Genomic DNA, 20,871 nt, shown 5'->3' with positions numbered 1-20,871 from the left:
GATTGCTGTAATGTGCAGTATATAACAACAGAGCTTATTCAGATTTAGGGAAAATGTGTAGCCTCTAATTCCTTGTCAAGTCGATGTGATCCATCAAGCCAGCAATTTCGATAATTGCATTCATGTACAATGAGATTCAAACTGTGGCAGGTAATTGATTTGAGTTTTCCAGGCAATTGCTTCACAAGCAAAACAAAGAAAATTTAATAAGCTAGCAAATGAGCTATTAAGCCAAAATATAAACTAAACCAGTGGTATTTAGCAAAATTGCTGGAATGTGGCTCATTTAAAAGCAGACTAATCTAGACTGAGTCACTGTTGAAGTTTTTGTGGCAGCAAAATGTCATCCCATTATATCCTAAAATAGGAGCTAACGTTTCAAGAGCAAACTATCACTGCTTTGTTCTTGTCTTTGCTGCTTTGTGCTTCCAGCTACTTTGAAATCTACAATGAGCGAGTTCGAGACCTCCTTCCCAGCACAGAGACAGAAGGCTGTGAGCTGAGAGTAAGAGAACATCCTAAAGATGGAGCATATGTGGAGGGTAAAATGACTACACAAACAACACCTCACATCATAATGATTGAAAACTTGCACACTTTTTAATGTTACTCTACTGATTGCGTAAACAACGTTATCAGAAATCCAGTAAAAACAGTTTCTCTTATGTCCTGTATATGTCCAGCCCTCTCCAGACACCATGTGCAGAGCTATACTGAGGTTGGCCAGCTATTGCACAAGGGCAACAGGAGGCGTGCCACTGCCAGCACAGGCATGAACCATGTCAGCAGCCGATCCCACGCTATCTTCACTATTCGCTTCATCAAGGTCACAAGTCCATTTACCCTCTGCTGAATGCCATCTGCCTCTTTATTTGTACATTTGTGAAGATAGCCTTCGCAGCTTGAAGTTATCATCTCCCTGTTTGTATTATCCACTGAGCTTACTCCATTTTCTGTGTATGCTGAGGATGTCTGGGTAATGACACACAGATGTTAATGTGTCAATGGCTATGTTTTAGAATACTAGATTACTGCCTTTTGGACAGCATTTCATATATTAAAAAATAGATGGTTATTTATAGTCAGGAAAAAGTGAATCAGTAGGCATCATTCCACAAGAAATGTATTTGATGTTTTGAGTGGCTTCCAAGTGATCTGAAAATAAGATCATTTTGGTTTTTATTCTGTTTTTTTTTTTTTTAAACCGATTGATATTCCTTCTAGTTTATTTGTCTCTCTGGATATATAGTATGATAGTATGGTGCTCCAAACAATATTTTGTCAATATTCTGTGTCTCTTAGTTTTTTCATGTTATGAGACAAATATTTAAAACTGAACAGGGTTCTGTTGGTTATATGTTGGCTCTGTTGGCTATAATCCAGTTCTTTTAATAAATTCATAATCATTTCAGAAACTTCAGGGGATAGGATGTCATGCAGCATTAAGCATTTCCAATCTTACTTTCCTGTGTTTCAATCAAGTATTTTAGCTTGTTTCTTTTCCCTGTCGCATTATGAATTTCAGATTGAGAAATATCTGAATGTATCATCTACCATAATATGTTCTTACAGGCCATGTCTGATGCGGAGTTACCAAGTGAGACGGTGAGTAAGGTACACCTGGTTGACCTAGCTGGAAGAGAAAGAGCTGATGCCACTCAGGCTACTGGCATAAGGTTGAAGGAAGGTGCCAACATCAATAGATCTCTGGTTACTTTGGGCATCGTCATTTCCACTTTAGGTAAACCAACAAACAAAGAATACGGAACAGTTTAAGGTTTTAAGCACTTTGACTGACATGGTTATGAGGTTGAATGCTCTTTGTTATTTGATTTATCTTTGATAGCTGATTTGTCCATTGGTGGTGGAATAAAAAGGAAACAAAACTTTGTTCCATATCGAGACTCTGCACTTACCTGGCTCCTAAAGGACAGTCTTGGTGGGAACGCCAAAACCATCATGATAGCCAGTATGTCAGAGGTCACGCGCATCACTGTGGTCATGCAGAAATGAAGCCAAGCGCAGACAGTCATAAATAAACATATAACTTTAATTAAACAGACAGATATAAAACAAAAACCCATGAGGGGGCAAACGAACGCTGACAAGACTAGACTAATAAACTTGAAACAGACATAAGACTAGAATACAAGCAAAGTACAAACTTTGCTCAACACAGCTCACAGAACAGAATGACATGATACGACAACGAACCAACACTGAGTAACCAACACAAGGACCTTAAATAAGGAACAAACATAAGAGGGTAACAAGGCAGGCAGGTGGGGGAAATTAAACAATAACGAGGTAACAAGATGGGCGGGGTCAGACAATTGACAGGAGAGCACATGGCACACGGAATTAACATGACAGCCATGTGCTCACAACAGACCAGACTAAACAAAGACACATGACAAACCACAGGCCATAAATTAACACACACAACATGACAAATCCTGACACACACACACCCTCAAGATTTTGTTACGCACTTTATTTTGCAAAACGTTCATGCTGCTCTTTTCCATACAACAACTCTAAAAAGCCACGAAAAAGGCCATTAGAAAAAGTGGCAGATTGAAATTAACATTCCATTGCAAGGAGTTTTGACCTAATCTCGCCTTAATTATGTATTAAGGAATAATTTCCTGTTATCCTTTTTGCACTCTAGCCATCTCACCTGCTGACGTGAACTACAGCGAAACTCTGAACACTCTTCGTTATGCCAGCCGTGCCAAGAACATTTTAAACAAGCCCACTGTGAACGAGGATAGCAATGTAAAGATTATCAGAGAGCTGCGAGCTGAGATTGCCCGTCTGAGAGCGCTGCTGTCTGCAGGAAATCAGGTGATCTAAGTTCGACTTCATCCTCCTCAGACATCACAGGCTGAATTTCAATTTGTATATTATCAGTATTAAATGGTATGCCAGGATTAGTTTAAAGAAATGAAAAATCGCAAATGAGATCTCTTCGATATCTCTGTTTCTCTTAGACTGCAACAGGATGTAGTCTCCAGCTTCTCATATCTCTCATAAGACAGAGTAGGGTCTAGTCACTTCTTGAGTTTTTGAATGCTGACTCAAACTTTTCTCAGATTTTGACAAAAGTTTTCAAAGAGATTTCAGTATGAACCATTTGAATTTATCAATGAGCAAAATTGTTTTTGTGTGTATTTTTCTTTATCCTAAGTCATTTTAAGAGATCAGTTTTACCTAATTTACACACAACTAATTCGCTATGATAGCAACCTTTAAGCAATATCTTGTTCCTCTTTAGTGCCTCCCTGAAATTATAATGTCAAAATGGCCCGGACTACATACTGTTACAAATTCTGCATGCTTTTAGGGATAATTGCCCACAGCCTTTTTTATGATATGAAAAGTTGTAAGACAATCAATGCTGGATTAAAATGTAATACTGGCAAATACACAGAAGTTCCTACTTTTGTACAGCCTTTGTTTTGTTTCTCAGTGGTCACATGACTTAAATCCTTACAGATGGTGTCATTTGAGCAGCATTTAGGGTCGAGTGTGGAGGAGAGGCTTCATCAGGATGAAGCCAGAGTAAGTGTCTCCATTTCTCAGACTACTTGAACAGATCTTCTAGTGATTAAATGTTGGGTAAAACCGAGCATAGCAGCCAACCAATCCTTGATTTCCCCACCGCTCATGGCTTTTTAAGTATGACGCATGCTGATTTAGGGAGATAAGCAGCAGCATTATTGATTTTATTTTTATTTTATGTTATGCTGCACTTCAGTCTTCCTCTGAGGTTTGGATGCAAATATGCATGACTTGCAACTGGGATTTTAGAGTGCTGTTTTTATCCTAACACTCAGAATGTTGTTTTCTGCCCCATTTATTGTGATGAAAGAATGTTGCAGCTTTACATTCACAGTCCAGTAGAAGCCTTTTATTTTTTTCCTGTATCTGTATTTTCTTTTATAGAAATAATCCAAAATATCTCTCTTTTCTTTCTCAGGTTCAGGAGCTGACAAAACAGTGGGCTAGTCGTTGGAAAGAAATCCATACTATTCTTAGGGTTGGTAACCTGCATACACTTGTTGTGACTTAATACACCTTTACATTTTCCTTTCAAACATGAATTTCAGGAAATGGTGGTAAAATTAATTGTCATATCCCAGTGAGTGTCTGCGTTATCAGGATTGTTCACCCAAATTATTTTTATCTAAGAAATTGCATTTACGGCATTTTTTTAAAATGTGCATAAACACCATAAAAAATGTAAAATATATAACTACAGTTGAACAGGTGTTATAATTTAATGTTACTCAACTCTCACAGCTTGTTTGCTTCTTACTCAGAATCCCTTGTAGTTGCAAGAGCACAGCATCAATTCTACCTCTATATCTAATTTGTTCATCCACAGTGATTTGAGAAAGATTGCAGTAAATCCAGTGTGCTCTTCTCTGCACCCTTTTGTGTAAATTGTGGCAGTCATTGAAGCAGTCTGCTTGTGAGGAGGGAAAACAATATCACTTTAGCTCTGTTCATCACTCTGGCTCCATGTGCTGCTAAATAGAGAGGAAGACATTGTTGGTTAGTCACCTAAATAACCTCCTACTCTGCCACACGCATAGATTTCTATTTCCTGATAGCAGAGTTTTGATTGTTTACCTTTGTCTTTTCAACTGTGCAGCGAATATGGTCAGTAATTCCTTGGTTTATTTGACATTTAAATATTCTACTGCTGGTTTGAGCTTGTTGCACATTTAAGAGAGGTAGTGCTCTTACAGGGTTGTAGGCTTTCAGTCAGGAAAATGTCATCTCTAGTTCTTAGAACTCAGTCAGGGTAGATGCAGTATTTAATATGACGTGAATGACAATATAGAAGTTTAGCCTATTTAATGTGTTGTATTGTGCAGTCGTATACATTGCTGTCGATCAACTTCACCTTAAGCAATGTTTACCCTGATGTAGGACCATAGTGTCAAAAATACCTTTATATATACTGTATATACTGTGGCAAGAATTAGTTTGTGAACCCTTTCAAAATATTCAGATTTTTGCATTGATTCCTCCATAAAATCTGATATGATCTTTATTCAGCTCACATTTATAGCTAAACATAATCTGACTAAACTAATGACACTTTAATAAACTGAGTAATCATTCACAGTGCGGCCTGGAAATGTAGATTCTCTTTTAGCATGCATGAACTGATCTGTTTTTTTTTTCCTCTTGTAAAATAGTGTTTTGATGATGTGATATTGTGGTTTGGGAAGGTTTGTTTGTTCGATCCCCCAGTGAGAAGTTATTACCACCTTGCCCTTGAACAAAGCACTTAACCCCATGTAGATCCAGGGGATTGTCTTGTAATAGTAGATAAATGGCACTGTATATGTCAAAAGTTGTGGAAACGCAACTGGCCCTGGTTGTGTGGAACAGTTTGATTTTTCTAAAAAATAACACACTTAACGGCAGCTGATAGATTTCCCTCCGACAGGTGGCAGTGTTGCGCTTGAGAAGCGCAGTGGTTTTGCAATGTTTTTGCCTTTGGCCGGTTGTGTTTGATGGTGCACTGCATGGCAGCCTGTGGTGTTGTAAATGGAGGTTTTCAGACTGTAGCTGGAGTCTGGGGTCAATTCCAGGCCACAAGCTGGAACTGTCAGAATGCCACAGCATAGGCTCATTGGCATGAGAGATTATTACCTCTGTCTTGCTCCTGCACATAAATGTATGTGAAAGCGGATAGGGAAATAGTCCATGATGAAGGAGGTGAAATATGCTTTTGGTATTTTTTTTCGTCACATCACCTCCCTCCCTGTCTCATTTACACACATACACACCCAGATCTATGAAGCGGAGAGCAAAACAGAGATGGCAGATGGTCACGCAGACTCTCTGAGCTTTTAGCTGCTCATCTGCTCCAGTCCAGGCAGAAAGACATAAGCCACAAAGGGCCAAATAGCCCAGACCTCTATTTAGCTATTACTCACTTCCTGCCATGCCAGCATGCCCAACTGCCTCTCTGACCATCCTGCTTTTATCCAATCGAATTCAGTGTGCACGTGTTGGGGGCGACAGAAAGTTGAGGAAATATCCAGGGACCAATTTGTCGTCAGCTTCTGTACATTTCTGCTCTGTCCTCGCCAAGCCACCTAACAGCATGGGGATGAGCCGTTGATGCATCAGCTGAATTTAATTGCAGATAATTACTTCAAATAGCACTTTGCCAGGGCTGTTTTCTCAAAACCACACCATAATGAGCGTCTTTGCCTCTCAACTGCTTATTCATCGCCACCTTTTTCAAGTGCCTTGGCATCTTTTTTGATGGGAAAGTGTTGTAGTGAGAAAGAGACAGCCTACAAAGAGAAGAACAAAGGCACAAGTCTCAAAGCTCATTTTTATTTTGGTCCGCCTCTGGGGTTGACTGAGAAACAGAAGATTTAACAAAGCAACGTGGTTTTGCGTGTTTTTTTTTTTATCCCCAAATGGCTGTTTTTATGGCTGTTATTTTTTTCCTGGCGATGGCAAGCGATTGCATATTAAGCATATTTTGTCTTGTGCGAATGTCGTATTAAATTAGTGGCAGACAATAAAACACAAGTAAATCAACAATACATACACTCTAAAAATGCTGGGTTGTTTTAACCCAACTTTGGGTCAAATATGGACAAAACCAAACATTGGGTTAAAAATGTAATTGACCCAAGGTTGGGTTAAAACAACCCAGCCATTTTTAGAGTGTAACAACTGACATGTTATGAGTTATGAGTGTAACATATTTGACGACTTTGGGTCAAATATGGACAAAACCTGACATGACAACTGACATGTTATGTGTTATGAGTGTAACATATTTGACAACTTTGGGTCAAATATGGACAAAACCAAACATTGGGTTAAAAATGTAATTAAAAAATTGAACCCAATGGCCCAAGGTTGGGTTAAAACAACCCAGCCATTTTTAGAGTGTAATATTAAAGTATCTTTATCTAAAGTAAGATTAAAGATCAAGATTTAACATTTAAAAGAATTACGATTTAAATAGAATTTTTGATCAAATGTTAGGTTCCAATTCCACTATTAACTAGTTGCTTATTAGCATGCATATTACTGGGATATATTGGCTGTTTATTGTTATTTTATAAAGCACATATTAATGCCTTATTCTGCATGACGATATTCTACATCCCTTAATCCCAACCAATACCTAAACTCAACAACTACCTTACTAAGTATTAATTGAGTTGATTGAGGGAAAAGTCATAGTTAATAGTGAGTATTGGAAAAGTATTCAAGAAAAGTTTCAAGAAAAAGCTTTGGTGGTCTGATTGTTTTAAACGTGTGGTTACTAGGTTATTGAGACTCTGATATTCTGGTCCCTCCCTTCTGTAAGATTGTCACATGCCACTCTCAAATAAAGTATTGTTAATGTCCTTAGCACAAGGAGGGCAGTACAAGGTACAGTATGTGCCAAAGTTTAGCACTTAGGGAAAAGGATAAAACACATTTTATAAATGTATGTTTTTAAAGTATTAGAAAATATTGTCATATTACATGTCTTTCTTTTGAATCAGTTCAGTGTCTTTTTGAACATGCAAGGTGAAAGGGTTGAACCAAAAGATGGCACTGTAGCACTTTAATGTTTCTTGCTCCTCCACATGGACTTGAAGCAATGAAATAAACAAAAGAAAGTCTACCCGTGGTTTATATTTAATTTTCAAGCTATTTAGATTACTATGTCATCCAGTCAACATAAAAACTGCTTTAATGATGTTGAAGTCAACATGTGGCAGAGTGAAGGGAGGGGGTTTGTGCAGCTGATGATTAAAATGGCTTGTCTTGGTGAAGAAATATTAACAGAGATTATGCATCCACTCTAAAAAACGATTCGTTGGCTGAACAACCATTACTTATAAAAGTAATTGGATCAAACATAAAAAATTAAGTATTCATAACTTTTCAACGTTTACTTAAAATATATAGTGTGTGTAACACAAAAATATAAGTTACTAGGTGCACTTAAATGTATGTATAAATAAAATGAAAAATACATAAGGCATGTCAACTTAAGTCAAAATTAAGTAAATCTAGCATATCATTTTAAGTAACTATATTAGCCACGTGATATGCAATTTCCCGTGATGCCTATCCAGACAAAAATTTTAAGCCATTTTATTTCACAGCACATGTGAAGACGTTGAGAAGAGGTAAGCTTATTTTTTGTACTTAGGCCTACACATGATCATTTATTGCATTTTTGGTCAAGAAATTTACTTTTAGCCTAACTGAATTTCAGAGTTGCTACAAATTGTGCATCAACAATTAGAAACGTGTTACTTACGAATGTAAACGTTTTTAGTCTACATGTTAATGAATGAAATAAGTGTTTTGCACGCGAGTATTTGAAGAGTATATTGTGTTTTTTCAAAATATATGACCATGATGTTGGCTTATGCATTAATGGTGTGTTCACACAGAACGTGAATTTAATTACTTGCGATAGCAGATTACATTCATAGTCAATGCAAAGACGCGAAGACGCATCATTCGCGCCGGGCGTCGCGAATGGGCTATATGCACGCAAAAGTTCCGCATTTGACGTAAGGATGCTCGTCCATTTCCGGTTGTGTAGATTAAAGCGGAGGAAAACCGGAGAAAACGGGATTATGGCAGAGTCTTCAATATTTACTGTCCTCCCGTCTTTGAAACGAAACGTACATACGTTTAGATGTAATTTTATATATAGTTATGTTTATTTAATATAATTTTAAAAAGAAGCATAAACACAACGAGGAGTGTCTGTTTTATCTGTTTTTGTGACGAACGTTTCATTAGTATAACCATGGAGTATAAAATTCAATATAAATTCTCGGTATTGCATTGGACTCTATGATCGGCGGAAGTTATCGAGCATCCCTAATGCTTCACCGGAAATAACGCCGTGCATAGAGCCCATTGGGTGACTCGTTTGCCGCGAAAGTCTTCCTCGGTAGAAAAATTTGAACTTGAGCGGGCTGCGGAAGATTCAAGCATCTAACTAGACGCGACGTGTTTGACGCGTTCGGTTACCAATTCGGACGGCGCTTTCTCCCCCACGGATAGCCTAGATTATAGGCCTACTTTATTAGCGAGTTGTTTTTGGATAAAACAAATGTACCTTGCATATTTACAAATTCCCATATTCTCTATCTATACATGGATTGTGGGGAAGGGGGCTTTGGGCGCGGGTTAACGTTAACATAAATATTACATTCAAAAACACATTGCCTACAGCTCCGTGTGCACAATTTATCATTAAATAATGGCAATCTTGATTCTAGCACAATATTATTCCTAAATGACAGCGACATTCAGTAAATTAAACCTTCAAAATTATTATCAAAATAAGTAAATACCCTTTAAACAAAAGTTTAGCTTCAAATAAAGATTGTAGATCTACTGTTTTGCAGTAGTTACTGAAGAGATTCGTTCAAAACCTCTGGACAAAAGTCATTAATTAACTTCTGTTTTGTTTAAATTAATAGATATTAATAGACACATTTTTATATTTATAGGCATTTAATAATGGACTAATTTGTTACATTTAATTGTTTTTTTATTGATTTTTGAAAAAAATAAATATATAAGCCTATATATCTTCTGCCCACCAAGCCTTCTTTGATCCAAGAAAAAACTGTAATATTGTGACTATTATTATTATTATTTTAACAACTATTTTCTATTTTAATATATTTTAAGATGCAATTTAAAAGTTTTGGGTAAAAAATAAATAATAAAGTGAAATGCTTTATTGTGTGTGATTTGCATGTTTAATTTATTTTAAGACATGTAAGCTGAAGATCTAAAATAAGTTAAAATGGTTGGTTCAACTGATTTAATTGTCTTATTTTTATATATAAATGAGCTTAAATGTTAAGTAAACAGAACTAAGATTTGTTTTGATCTCACATGGCCTGCACTGTGTTGGATTTACTTAAAAGATATATGCACCATTTTTGCGTCATACTTTTTAAGTAATCCGTAATCATTTAATTAAGTAAATTTTTAACTTGGTATAATTTTACATAAAATAAACTTAAATATTTGAGTTCACGTGACATTCTTTACTTAAAAATATATGTAACGTGATGCATACATTTTTAAGTAAAGAATGTTGCGTGAACTCAAATAATTAAGTTCATATAACAAAGATTTTCTTGTTAATTTTAAGTAAAATTATTCCAAGTTGGGATTACTTAAAAAGTATGATGCAAAAATGGTGCATATATATTTTAAGTAAATCCAACACATCATTTTTTAGAGTGGTGCTTTGCGGTTTATCTTCCTCAATCAATGTTAACAGTAATGTTTGCAGTGGCCAGTCTGGCCACCCAGCGTGTGTATATTCACAGTTGGAACAATGGCCGTACGTGATGGTTAAATGTATGTTCTCATAGTGAGACATGGAGATACGTCCATGTAATTGTGAACAAAATGCCTTTTGTGGATTTGTGGGTATTTTCATGTTATTAGGGATAGGGTGGCCACTGACTAAATATATTGTAGTATGCCAAATGTGTATCTAAAAAAAGGACAAGCTTAAATTGAATTCAGTTTAGGCCAGGACTAACTAAAATTATGTACAGTAGATTTAAAAGGTACAGTTTCCACCATATTAAAGTGTTTTTCATAGTATGTACTGTTTTGTTCCACAGTAGAAAAAGTAACATCGACAGAATATTCAATGTTTGATGAACTGTCCCTTTCAGTTGATTGTGTCTCATTGGGGGTGCTATTACAAAAAGTCCAGTTTACACCATATAACTAACTCTGTGTTGAATTTATAAAATTACTCTAATCTCCTAAAGCTCTCAGTCAATCAAATTGTTGTTTTTGTTGATAGTGACCCTGACCAAGGAGGGCTAAGTAGAAAGGAAAGCTGGCGGTCTGTCTTTAGTGAGCGCAAGACCTCTGAACACATGCCAAAGGTTGATGAAGTGTTTCAGAGCATGTTGCCTTATAGTACAAGAAATCAATAGAAAAGGTGGCCGAATTGAGAACTCCTTTGCGTCAGGGTTATTATAGTTATTAGAACTAAAACAATATATATATAAAAAAGTGCTTTTGTTACTGAAGTAAGTAACTGAAATAAAATGGTAAAAAAAAACCTTAAACCTATTTTATTTCACTATAACTGAAAAAAGCTAATAAATGGCAAAAACAATAAACAAAATTACTATAACTTCAACAAAAATAAAAATGTATTAATTTTTTACAATACTAGAGCAAATCAAGGGTATATAACAAGTGAATTCAAGAAGCCCAGACTATTGAGGCTCATTGCGAGACAATGCTACGGTCCTTAATTAAGAGATTTTGATTAGTCACATATGGCGGGATTAATCTCAGAGCATCCAGTGATCTAATTAATATGGCCGTGTTGTAATTCTTATCTTCGCCGTTCGGTTGGGGTTCCAGTTGCTAACTTGCTAACAGCACATGGCGTGGTCTCAGTGGGTGTGATGAACGGAATGAACAGAATGCTAACAGACATGCAAACAAGTGATGTGTGTCCACAAGTTGAATACTTGTCTCTATGTGACAATGAACAGCAAGGACACAAGATGTGCAAGCAGTCTGGACCTCTGAATGTGTTTAATGAACTGGCTTCAGCTATTTCACTTTTGCGCAATTGCTTCTTGAAGATAAAAAGGTATCACATTTCAAAGATATCTTTTTGATATCCCTTCGAAATGAACCATTAAGAGTTATTTGAGAATAAAATGCCAGCTGTTAAGATCCCTTACTTTGCCAGAAGTGAGATTTTCTTCAGAAAGGTCACCACTAAGTTTTACATCAGCTTATATGTCGCAGCTTGGACAGAGAGCAGATGCATACGTTGATCTATTGGTATAGATAGATAGACTATATATTAATCTTGAGATTTTATATATTGTAATAGATGGTAGTTTAATTTGAACTCATAAAATCTCTTTTCTGACTCCTATTTCAGTGTTCACTCTTTCAGCAAGCTCAGGGTTAACTCAGTTGATGTGAGTTGATTCGCTGCTTCGCTGGAGTAAATTGATGCTTTTAGAGAGTGACGGCAATTCTCTGGCTCTGGAACGTAAACAGAATCTTAATTCGCTTTTTGAGGCAGATTTGGAATGCAAAGTTATGCAGCTGCGCCATTGTAGATTGGTTACAGGGGTGGGTGGGGAGGGGACAGCGGTTAATAAGGAGATGTGGTTGAATAGTGGACTTTCTGAGAAAAGTGTGATGGAGTGATTTTTTTTCTTCTGTCCAGTGGCTGTCCCAGTCTTCAGCAGCTGGTGAGGTGATGTGCCCTCGTGCCATTTGTTAATTTAGGAGTGCTCATACAGAACTGAAGGGAATAGGAGGATTGATGACAGATATAGCAGCCTAACCGGAGCAGTTTATCTTCCAGTCGATTGTGCCATTTGTTTTCATTTAGAAAAAAATATGCGTCAAGTCCCTGGAGCCACACACACACACACAATAACACAAGCACCTATTCTCATATAGAGGCTCTGAATTATAAATTTATATTAACATAAATATCTTTATGTCCTCCTCCCACCCTTCCTATTTGTCTGAATTAATGTCTTCTTCCTCTCGCTTCCTTATCACTTTCAGTGTTTATTAAAATCCGCCCTTTAATTATCCATAACAACCATTTAATTGCAGTGTTGTGGTTGCAACACATTTTTTTTTTCAGCCTTGGATAGGTGTGAAATACATTCAGATAATAAAATGGGATGGACAGGTACAACAAATGGCGGTGTTACGGGTGTAGTGCGTGCTGAAGAAGAGTCAAAAAGGCTCCAATTCAAATATTTAATCATAAATCTTCCAAACGGGGACAGACAGGCTGACGGGTAACTCATACAGAACACAAGGTAACATAAATACACCTTACATAAACGAGAACCGACAAGGACTGACTGAACAGAGGGAAATGAAATACAGATACATATGAACACTAACGAGATGAGGGCAGGTGACACAGATGATGACGATGAGCAGGTGGGTAAAGAGGGAGTGATGCTGCGTTCAAGTCCTCCTGGGAAGTTCGTACGTACGAGGTGGGAAGTCGTGTTTACGACATGAGGTGCGTTCAAGTCAGTTTCGTCGGAGCAAAATGGCGGTGTACCTTCTTTTAATGAATTACATGAAAATACAGCAAAGTTTGTTAACTCTTATAAATAAAAAAAGAAGAACAAAGAATGCACATCAGGTGTGTTTTTCTTTTTATGTTTTTTATTAGCTTATGAAGCCAATGTAAACTATCATTAGGTATAATTTTTATATTATAATGATATCATATTTTGTGCAGAGAGCTTGCTTTATGAATGAAAAAGCCTTACAATGTCAATGAGTAAACATTGAAAGGGTAACTAAACCCCTGGTCAGAGCCTGACTCCACCCACTGGCAATATTTGAAAAATGCTGGAAAAGTGGGCAGAGCCCAGTGGAGGGGGGTGTGCACCTTTGTATGGAACTTGCCTATGTCACCAACAACCGCTGTGTCACGTACTACCGCAAACATCCAATAGGAAAATTCAACTGCAGTAGCCACCGTTCAACCTGAAGAGGGCAGCACTAAGATTTTTTTACCCCATATATTGTAGAAATAGAACACTTTATAAACAAATGCCAAAAAAGTTACTTGAGTCAATGACTGGTATTAATAAAGATCCATTCTTACAGATCATTAACTAAAAAAAATTGGTTAAGTGTTTAGTTACTCTTTAAATTCAATTAAAATTTACCGTCAACAGACGTTGAAAGAACGTTTCTCACTGACACGCCCCCAACTTGTACAGATCAGGGCTTAAAGAAAATCCCGAGCTCCCCACTGGTATTTACGACATTGTGGTGGCGTTCAAGTGCGTTCAACTCGTAATTGCGATCTATACAAGATGACTTGAACGCAGCATGAGTTCAGGTGTGGAGACATGAGGGATTCTGGAAAGTGTAGTGAAGATGAAGGCAGGATGGTGCAGACGATGACTGTGACGGAAAGTAATTAAGTGTTTCTTTAATGAGTTCTGCGAATGTCCACCTGATAAAGTGAATATATAATGTAGTGTTTCTTCAGTGGATGTCACATCAATCTGATAACCATATCAAGCCATGAAAAGAAAAAGGAACATAAGCTTTCATTTTTAAATCCGCAGTTGGCCAACATGGACCTCAGTATATATTAGTATCTCAGTCTACAGTATGTGAAGGCAAAGCAAGTGTCAATATGAATATTGCTCATATTCAGAGTCAGGGACTCCTAATGCTGAGTATTAAACTTCAGCTCATAACCCATCTCCTTGTGATGCATACATAAATGATACCGCAGATCATGTAACTTGTTGAACAGAGTTCTGCTGTTACTTTTGCGAACAGATTATATAACAGGTGAGAAAATCTCAGATTTGAAGAAGGGATCTGAGTCATATTTAGGGACCACAATATCATTGTGATTTGGTAAAAGACTTGGCTACTATCTAAATTCCACTTAGAACGTCAATCGCAACAACTTAGCTAAATGCTAAAACTTATTTCGTAGCAACTGCATGGTAATGCACCTCAGTATTTTTCTATGACATCACTGTCGAAGAGTAATTAGCTGGTGAAGTGGATTTACTTATTGTAGTTAACAAAAGATATCATGGGCATTGTAATGTTTGAAGCGGATGTCATAATAATGTCAGTAGTGTTGTCACGATACTGGAATTTCTAGCTTTGATACGATACTTTGTAAAGAATGATACGAAAACTGTGCCTTATTGCAAAAATGCAAACAAATATCAAGCTGCGCTCTCTCTCTGTCGCTATTTCTCTCGGTTTCACTGTCGATTAACCATGACAACGGATAGCTTATCCTTTCAAGATGGCGACGCGTTCCCACAATGCAACGCGGAGTGAAACGCATGACGTCAAATTTTCATTCTCAATAGATTTCATTGTAAAAATGCTTACAATTAAAGTTATAAAAGTTATTCAGTTAAAGGACAAGTTCGGTATTCTACACTCGTAGCCCTGTTTTAAGATTGTTTAGTCATAATATTTAATCATAATTTTCGTTGTCGAAAGCAACACTAGCTTTAAGTGTAAAATACCGAACTTGTCCTTTCTCTTGTGTGCCTTTCTCTTTGACTTTTGACCTCTGATGACAGACAGCCGCAGGTTTATTATAGGCTGCCGTCACTTTGAGCGCTTATGCACGGATCCAATATCCTGTTACACAACATGCATTTTCTTTTAACTATAAATGTTTCAGATATTTTACTATTGATACATAGCGAGATGTCTATATTTTTGATAACACAATTAGACTGGGAAGATTTTTAAAAGAGCAGTTCATGCAAAAATCCGCACAATCTCACCTTCATGTTGTGGAAACACAAACCGGAAGAGAGAACACAATGAGCACAGTGCTGAAAAGGGGCGGGGCTACATCTAAGATATATATACATTTACATTTATTCATTTAGTTGATGCTTTTATCCAAAGCTACTTACAATTGCTATATATTTCAGAGGTCGCACGCCTCTGGAGCAACTAGGGTTTAAGTGTCATGCTCAGGGACACATTGGTGGCTCACAGTGGATTCGAACCCGGGTCTCTCACACCAAAAGCATGTGCCCTATCCACTGGGCCATCACCACCCCTATATACGTATACTGCCCTATATCATTTTACCAAAACATACCACCTCCTGCTTTTTCCTGCCCTCTCTCTCCCTCTCGTTTTTATAGTCGGTGCACCATTTTGCAGCATTCTCTCTTGATCTCTCAACCCATATATTTTAAGAGCTTTTTTTAATCTTCACCCAGTGCATCTGCCTTGTTTTCAGACCACATTGCCTCAAATTGAAGTCTTGGGCACCAAAACCACCTTTAATTTGCCAAGAGAGTGAAATAAATTAGCGGTTTTATGATCTCAGCCAGATCTCATTTGCTGCAGAAGTTTAGAGTGCATGTAATTTTACAACCAACACACACACACACACACACACACGCCATGATTTAAAAAGTTCCTCGGGGGCAGAAGGTACCTCTTTCTCTCTCTCTCTGCCTCCCCCTCCGAAAACTGACATGGTCTCTCTCTCTCTCTCTCCCTCTCTCTCTCTCAATCTAATGAAGTCTTGGAAGAATTCATTTAATTAAGTGTGGAAAGAAGACCCTCCACACAATCGATGCTTCTCCCTCTTCGTTAGGAGAAAAGGATTTCGCTCCATTCGCTGCTGTCAATGAGGTGGAAATAGACGCATTGCTCTCTAGCCTGAAGAGGCAGAGAATGAGAGGAATGGAAGATGAGAGGGAAGAAGGCCACATTTGTTAAAAAAAAAAAAACAGTGCTAAGGTTATTGTCATGCAGGGTGGTTGTATAAACGCAAGAAGAAGATGATGAATGCAATAAGGTAATATTTAATAAATCCAATGGGAAACAGGAGCAGAGCAACATACAACACTTCCACAATAGATGACACCTGACACCGAACTGAACATATATACAGGTGATAATTATAACACAATTAGTGTCCGTGAAAACAAAAATGAGTGAGGAAGGCAGACGACGACGAGTCCAAACTAACGCGATTGTGACAGTTATTTGATCGTTTCAAGGTGTCTAATAGGAACATTTCACCGAAAAATTTCAATTCTGACATTGTTTTTGAGAGAAATGGATCATTAATCTTATTAATAATCTGCCCTTACTCATTCATGAGAGGAGTTGGAAAGTCTTTTAAGTCAGTTTAAAAGCAGTTACTTTTGTGCAATACAGAGGATGAAAGACATTTGAGTCCTCAGGTCAGTGAGCACAGTGAACCAAAGCACATTAACTTTCATTCGAAGAGAAAATCTTCGGTGCTCCAGACTCCAAATCTCTGAATTAATACCAACACTCTGCCCAAGTCCATGACTCCTTTCAAGACGTCCTCTGGCCCTCTCCTATTTTAAATGCGTCCTCATGGACGGATTGGTATGCAAGTGTTTTTCTTTTTGTTGTGCTGCTTCAGTATGCGCAGGGCATCCGAAGGTCTTTTCTCATTGTTTAGTCAGGTGGATTGTTGTCATTATTTCTTTTCTCGTATTGGAAACAGACGCGTGTTCCCCTGGTGAAAGCACACATTATTCAAAGCAGAGTACTTATTTGATGAGGCATGACACTTTCTACCATTTTAGTGATGTGGATGGCATAGAAATGCTTCAAAGACAGACCAAGAGAAAATATAGGAATACTCAAAATCAATGTTTTTAAAGTTACACAATTGCTTGAAGTGTGTATATTCCTAAAATAAACTATAATACATCAATCACCTCCAACCAATTACCACCTTTTTTTTTTTCTAGAAGCTTTGAAAAAAAGCACAAATATATATATATATATTTGTTTGGTATCCTTGCAGAAAAAAACAACAACAACAACATGATGTTCTTGGATGCTGACATGCTGGTCACAAGGATCCTTAACTATAGCCTAACCAGCAAGACTTCACAGTGGACTGATTTTACCCAGTTACTGACGTCAACCAGCTAGACCTAAACCAAACTAGAACTAACCAAAAAAAAAAAAAAAAAACAGCCTGGAAATTCATACTGCTCTAAGCTGGTCTTTTCAGCAAGGATTTTCACGAATGTAGTATGTCTAGGATTTGCATCCTGAAAATGAACATGCTAAATCCTGCATGCCGAATTTATTTATTATGTGCCTCGCCAATGTGATAATCGGTCTCTTGGAAGCAACATTCTCAAAGTAGCAGATGCATTAATCTTTATACACTATCTGCCTGCACTATCACGGATGCCACTTGGCCTTTGAAGAATATGTGTGCTTTGATGGCACTCATGAACATGGAAGTGCCTCCCATCTCTGTGGAGAATGAAATAAGAGTAGCAGCATGGACATGTGCTACCATATTTAGGGGAAAAAAGACGCCCCGCACAGCGTAATAATTTTTCTGCTTCTCATTACCGTTCTGTGAAGGGCTGTTCAAATGCCATTAAATACATATTTATATGTGTCCCCCTCTCTCCAATCCAACTCCAATGGATTTTCCCTGTGAATATTGATTTAACTGTGCCTTTTAAAGTTTATGATAGGGAATGTTGGTGTTGGACTGTAATGATTTTGAATTAAAACATCAACGCTGTGTTATATCACAGTATTAATCATAAGCCATGCATAGAATAGTGACAATTTCAACATATTTCTCATGGATCTATGAAGTGATCATCTTTAGTGGGCAAGGCCTGCATTCAAAACATGTTTTGTAGCCAGATATGTCAAAAAGATGGTCTTTTTTTAATTTATTCTTCATAGCATTATTTGGCTTACTGGATTGTTGTTGCTAAGGATGCACCCCCCTAAGTCTTTCTACATTAGAAGTGTCACAACTCAAATACCAAGCGTGTTTTAGTCTTATTTTCTGAACACGTAATGTATTCGTTGTTGTAATGCGTGCTTGTTTTAACAGTATTCAACAACACGTCTCTGAGATGGGGTTTGGTTGAATTTCCTTTTACAAACTTTGAGAGTTTGAGACGGGCCCATTGTGGTCTAAAAGATTTATGGTGTTTTCTTCTTATTTTCACATCGCTCCCTCTCTCCCAGCATCCCCATTCCCCCAACCTTTCAACATATAGCCAAAGCCAGATATTATTCTGCTTGGCCTTGAGGCATGAAGACAAAGTCATAAACAACACACACAGTGTTTCCTCTGCTCGGATGCTTTACAATTAAATGTCTGTCGTTTCAGTTTTATGCATTGGTCCCGCTTCTTTAAACATATTTTAGAGTTTTTTTTTTTTCTGATGGTTTAGCTCATCATCTTTCTTGCCAACCCCCATCAATCTCCTCTCATCTTGTCTCTGTTTTCTCTGTTGATTCTTATCTAGGAAGATACGTACAGTTGCTCTCAGAAAAGAGGGTATTGGTGTAGTTCTTGATTCCCAAATGCCCTATTTAATCTGCATTGATGAAGATCTACTCAGCACAGGGGTTGTTCTCTATCATTTAAAGGTAGGCAGCACCTCTTCATAACGTAGGGCCATTGATGTGATGTTGCTTGTTAGTTTTGCCCAAGTGACAACATTTTTTATTATCAAAAACCAGAGTAGGCCTATTGATTGAATCGATATTTGGTGTTATGGGGTTTCTAAACATCGCCGGTTCTACGATTTAGAAAGGTAAAACTTCAGCTGGGACTGGAGGAACCGAGCCAGAGCAGGATATAGGTTTGTATTCTGTCTGCATCGATTTTGTTCCAGACAGGAAGCTGTCAGCAATTTCAGACAGCTTTTTTCATTTGAGCTTTCTCTGTTTTGCAGTTCTCCACGGTGAAGCTCTTCAGAGGGAACACTGTGTGTTTGAGAACCAGAGAGGAGCAGTTAGACTCGTGCCTTTACTAGGAGCCAGATGTGCAATCAATGGGGTGGAGGTGACCCAGCCATACCTTCTGACCCATGGTAATAAACGTTTAAATTCGGAAATTTCTCTTATTAGAGTCTCTTATGTCCATGAAGATTTGTTTGAACAAAATATACTGGGAAACTGTAATATTATATATTATTACAATTTTAAATAATAATAACAGCAGTCATTACTCCCGTCTTTAGAGTCACATGATCCTTCAGAAATAAATTTGAATATGCTGCCGATTTGTTGCTCAATAAACATAGTTACCTTTATTTATATACAATGGAAATCGTTTCAAAGCATCTTTTCAGTTATAACAGGAAAATGATGCAAGTCGGTACAGTGAATGATGCAAGTCAGTACACTGTTGATTCAGTTCCATTGTTAAGACCATCAATTATTAAATTAGATCATTTCATACGTATATAAAGCAGTTATTATATCATCGTCCAGCTCAGTTATGTTCTCATTCAACAGCATCAGTTTAGTCAGATCAGTAATATTCAGGGATGAAAACAGGTCAGGGGTGAAAAAGGTGAGAAGGATATTACCCCTCTAGGGGGGTCCGGGGGCATGCTCCCCCGTAAGAAAATTTTAAATATTCCATATTTTTTAAAGCATCGTTCTGATGCATTTTGAGATGCATTTTTTGTCAACCTGGGGAGAGCATGAAAAACTTAACTTCAGCCACGAGTCAAAAATATTATGGCCTCCATAGCATTAGCTAATAATAAAAATTTAAAAAGACCGATACCTATCCGTTACCAACACAGTTTAAAAAAAAAAAAAAGTAAGTACATTTTACAATTCATTCCACGCCCAGGGATCATAAAAAGAAAGAGCATATTTACCAGATTCTGACAATACCCTTGGGATTTTTAGCCGAATATGAGAGCCTGACCTAGTGTGGTAACTATTTGTGTAATAAATTAAAAGATTTGGTATATAAGAGGGTCATTTACCTAGTTGTGCTGGTTAATATTTTGTGGAAACAATGATAAAAAAAAAACGTATTCTTTGATGAATAGCAAGTTTAAAAAAAAACAGCATTTATTTGATATATTTTAAAAAATAAGAGTAACAATGTACATAACGGTATGAGTTTTTACTGTCACTTATGATAATTTTAATGCATTCTTGTTGAAATTTTTATATAACAATAAGTGCTTCTGCCAAGTAATACAGTAGTATACCCTAGCTGTAGGCTGTTTATGTTAAACCATGCGAGTCAAAGACACAACACAGTGGCGTATTAATATAAAATTCAGTACATGCAGTACATGGGTACCGATTTGTCTTTTGGCTATTTATAGCAGCTATGAATTGGAGTCATACTATCAGATTTGTTGTCATACCTTAACTTTACAAGCAAACAAATAGAAAATATGAAGCATGTTAAACTCTGGTTTTAACTGGAATTCAAAGAAGCGCTTTGAGTATGTCTGCGTCTGGCCACTTCAGATCTCCTCTCTTCATTCCAAG

The 20,871-nt window shown here is 37.2% G+C and overlaps 1 protein-coding gene across 1 annotated transcript in view; it reads left to right on the top strand.

The window, feature by feature from the left end:
• The window catches only part of kif16bb (kinesin family member 16Bb), a 48,219-nt gene that overhangs the window by 11,292 nt on the left and 16,056 nt on the right, over nt 1–20,871 (top strand). Inside the window, 10 exon segments of the mRNA XM_089117409.1 lie at nt 433–542; nt 684–826; nt 1,573–1,741; nt 1,847–1,969; nt 2,672–2,847; nt 3,499–3,564; nt 3,983–4,042; nt 18,874–18,993; nt 19,157–19,208; nt 19,302–19,439. Of these exon segments, the coding sequence (XP_088973535.1) occupies nt 433–542; nt 684–826; nt 1,573–1,741; nt 1,847–1,969; nt 2,672–2,847; nt 3,499–3,564; nt 3,983–4,042; nt 18,874–18,993; nt 19,157–19,208; nt 19,302–19,439 (1,157 nt within the window).

The sequence above is a fragment of the Pimephales promelas genome, chromosome 11 (genome assembly GCF_988280905.1).
Source record: "Pimephales promelas chromosome 11, fPimPro1.hap1.1, whole genome shotgun sequence".
NCBI classification, from domain to species: domain Eukaryota; kingdom Metazoa; phylum Chordata; class Actinopteri; order Cypriniformes; family Leuciscidae; genus Pimephales; species Pimephales promelas.
Note: the sequence above shows the minus strand (reverse complement) of the source record. Positions and strands in the feature narration are given on the sequence as shown.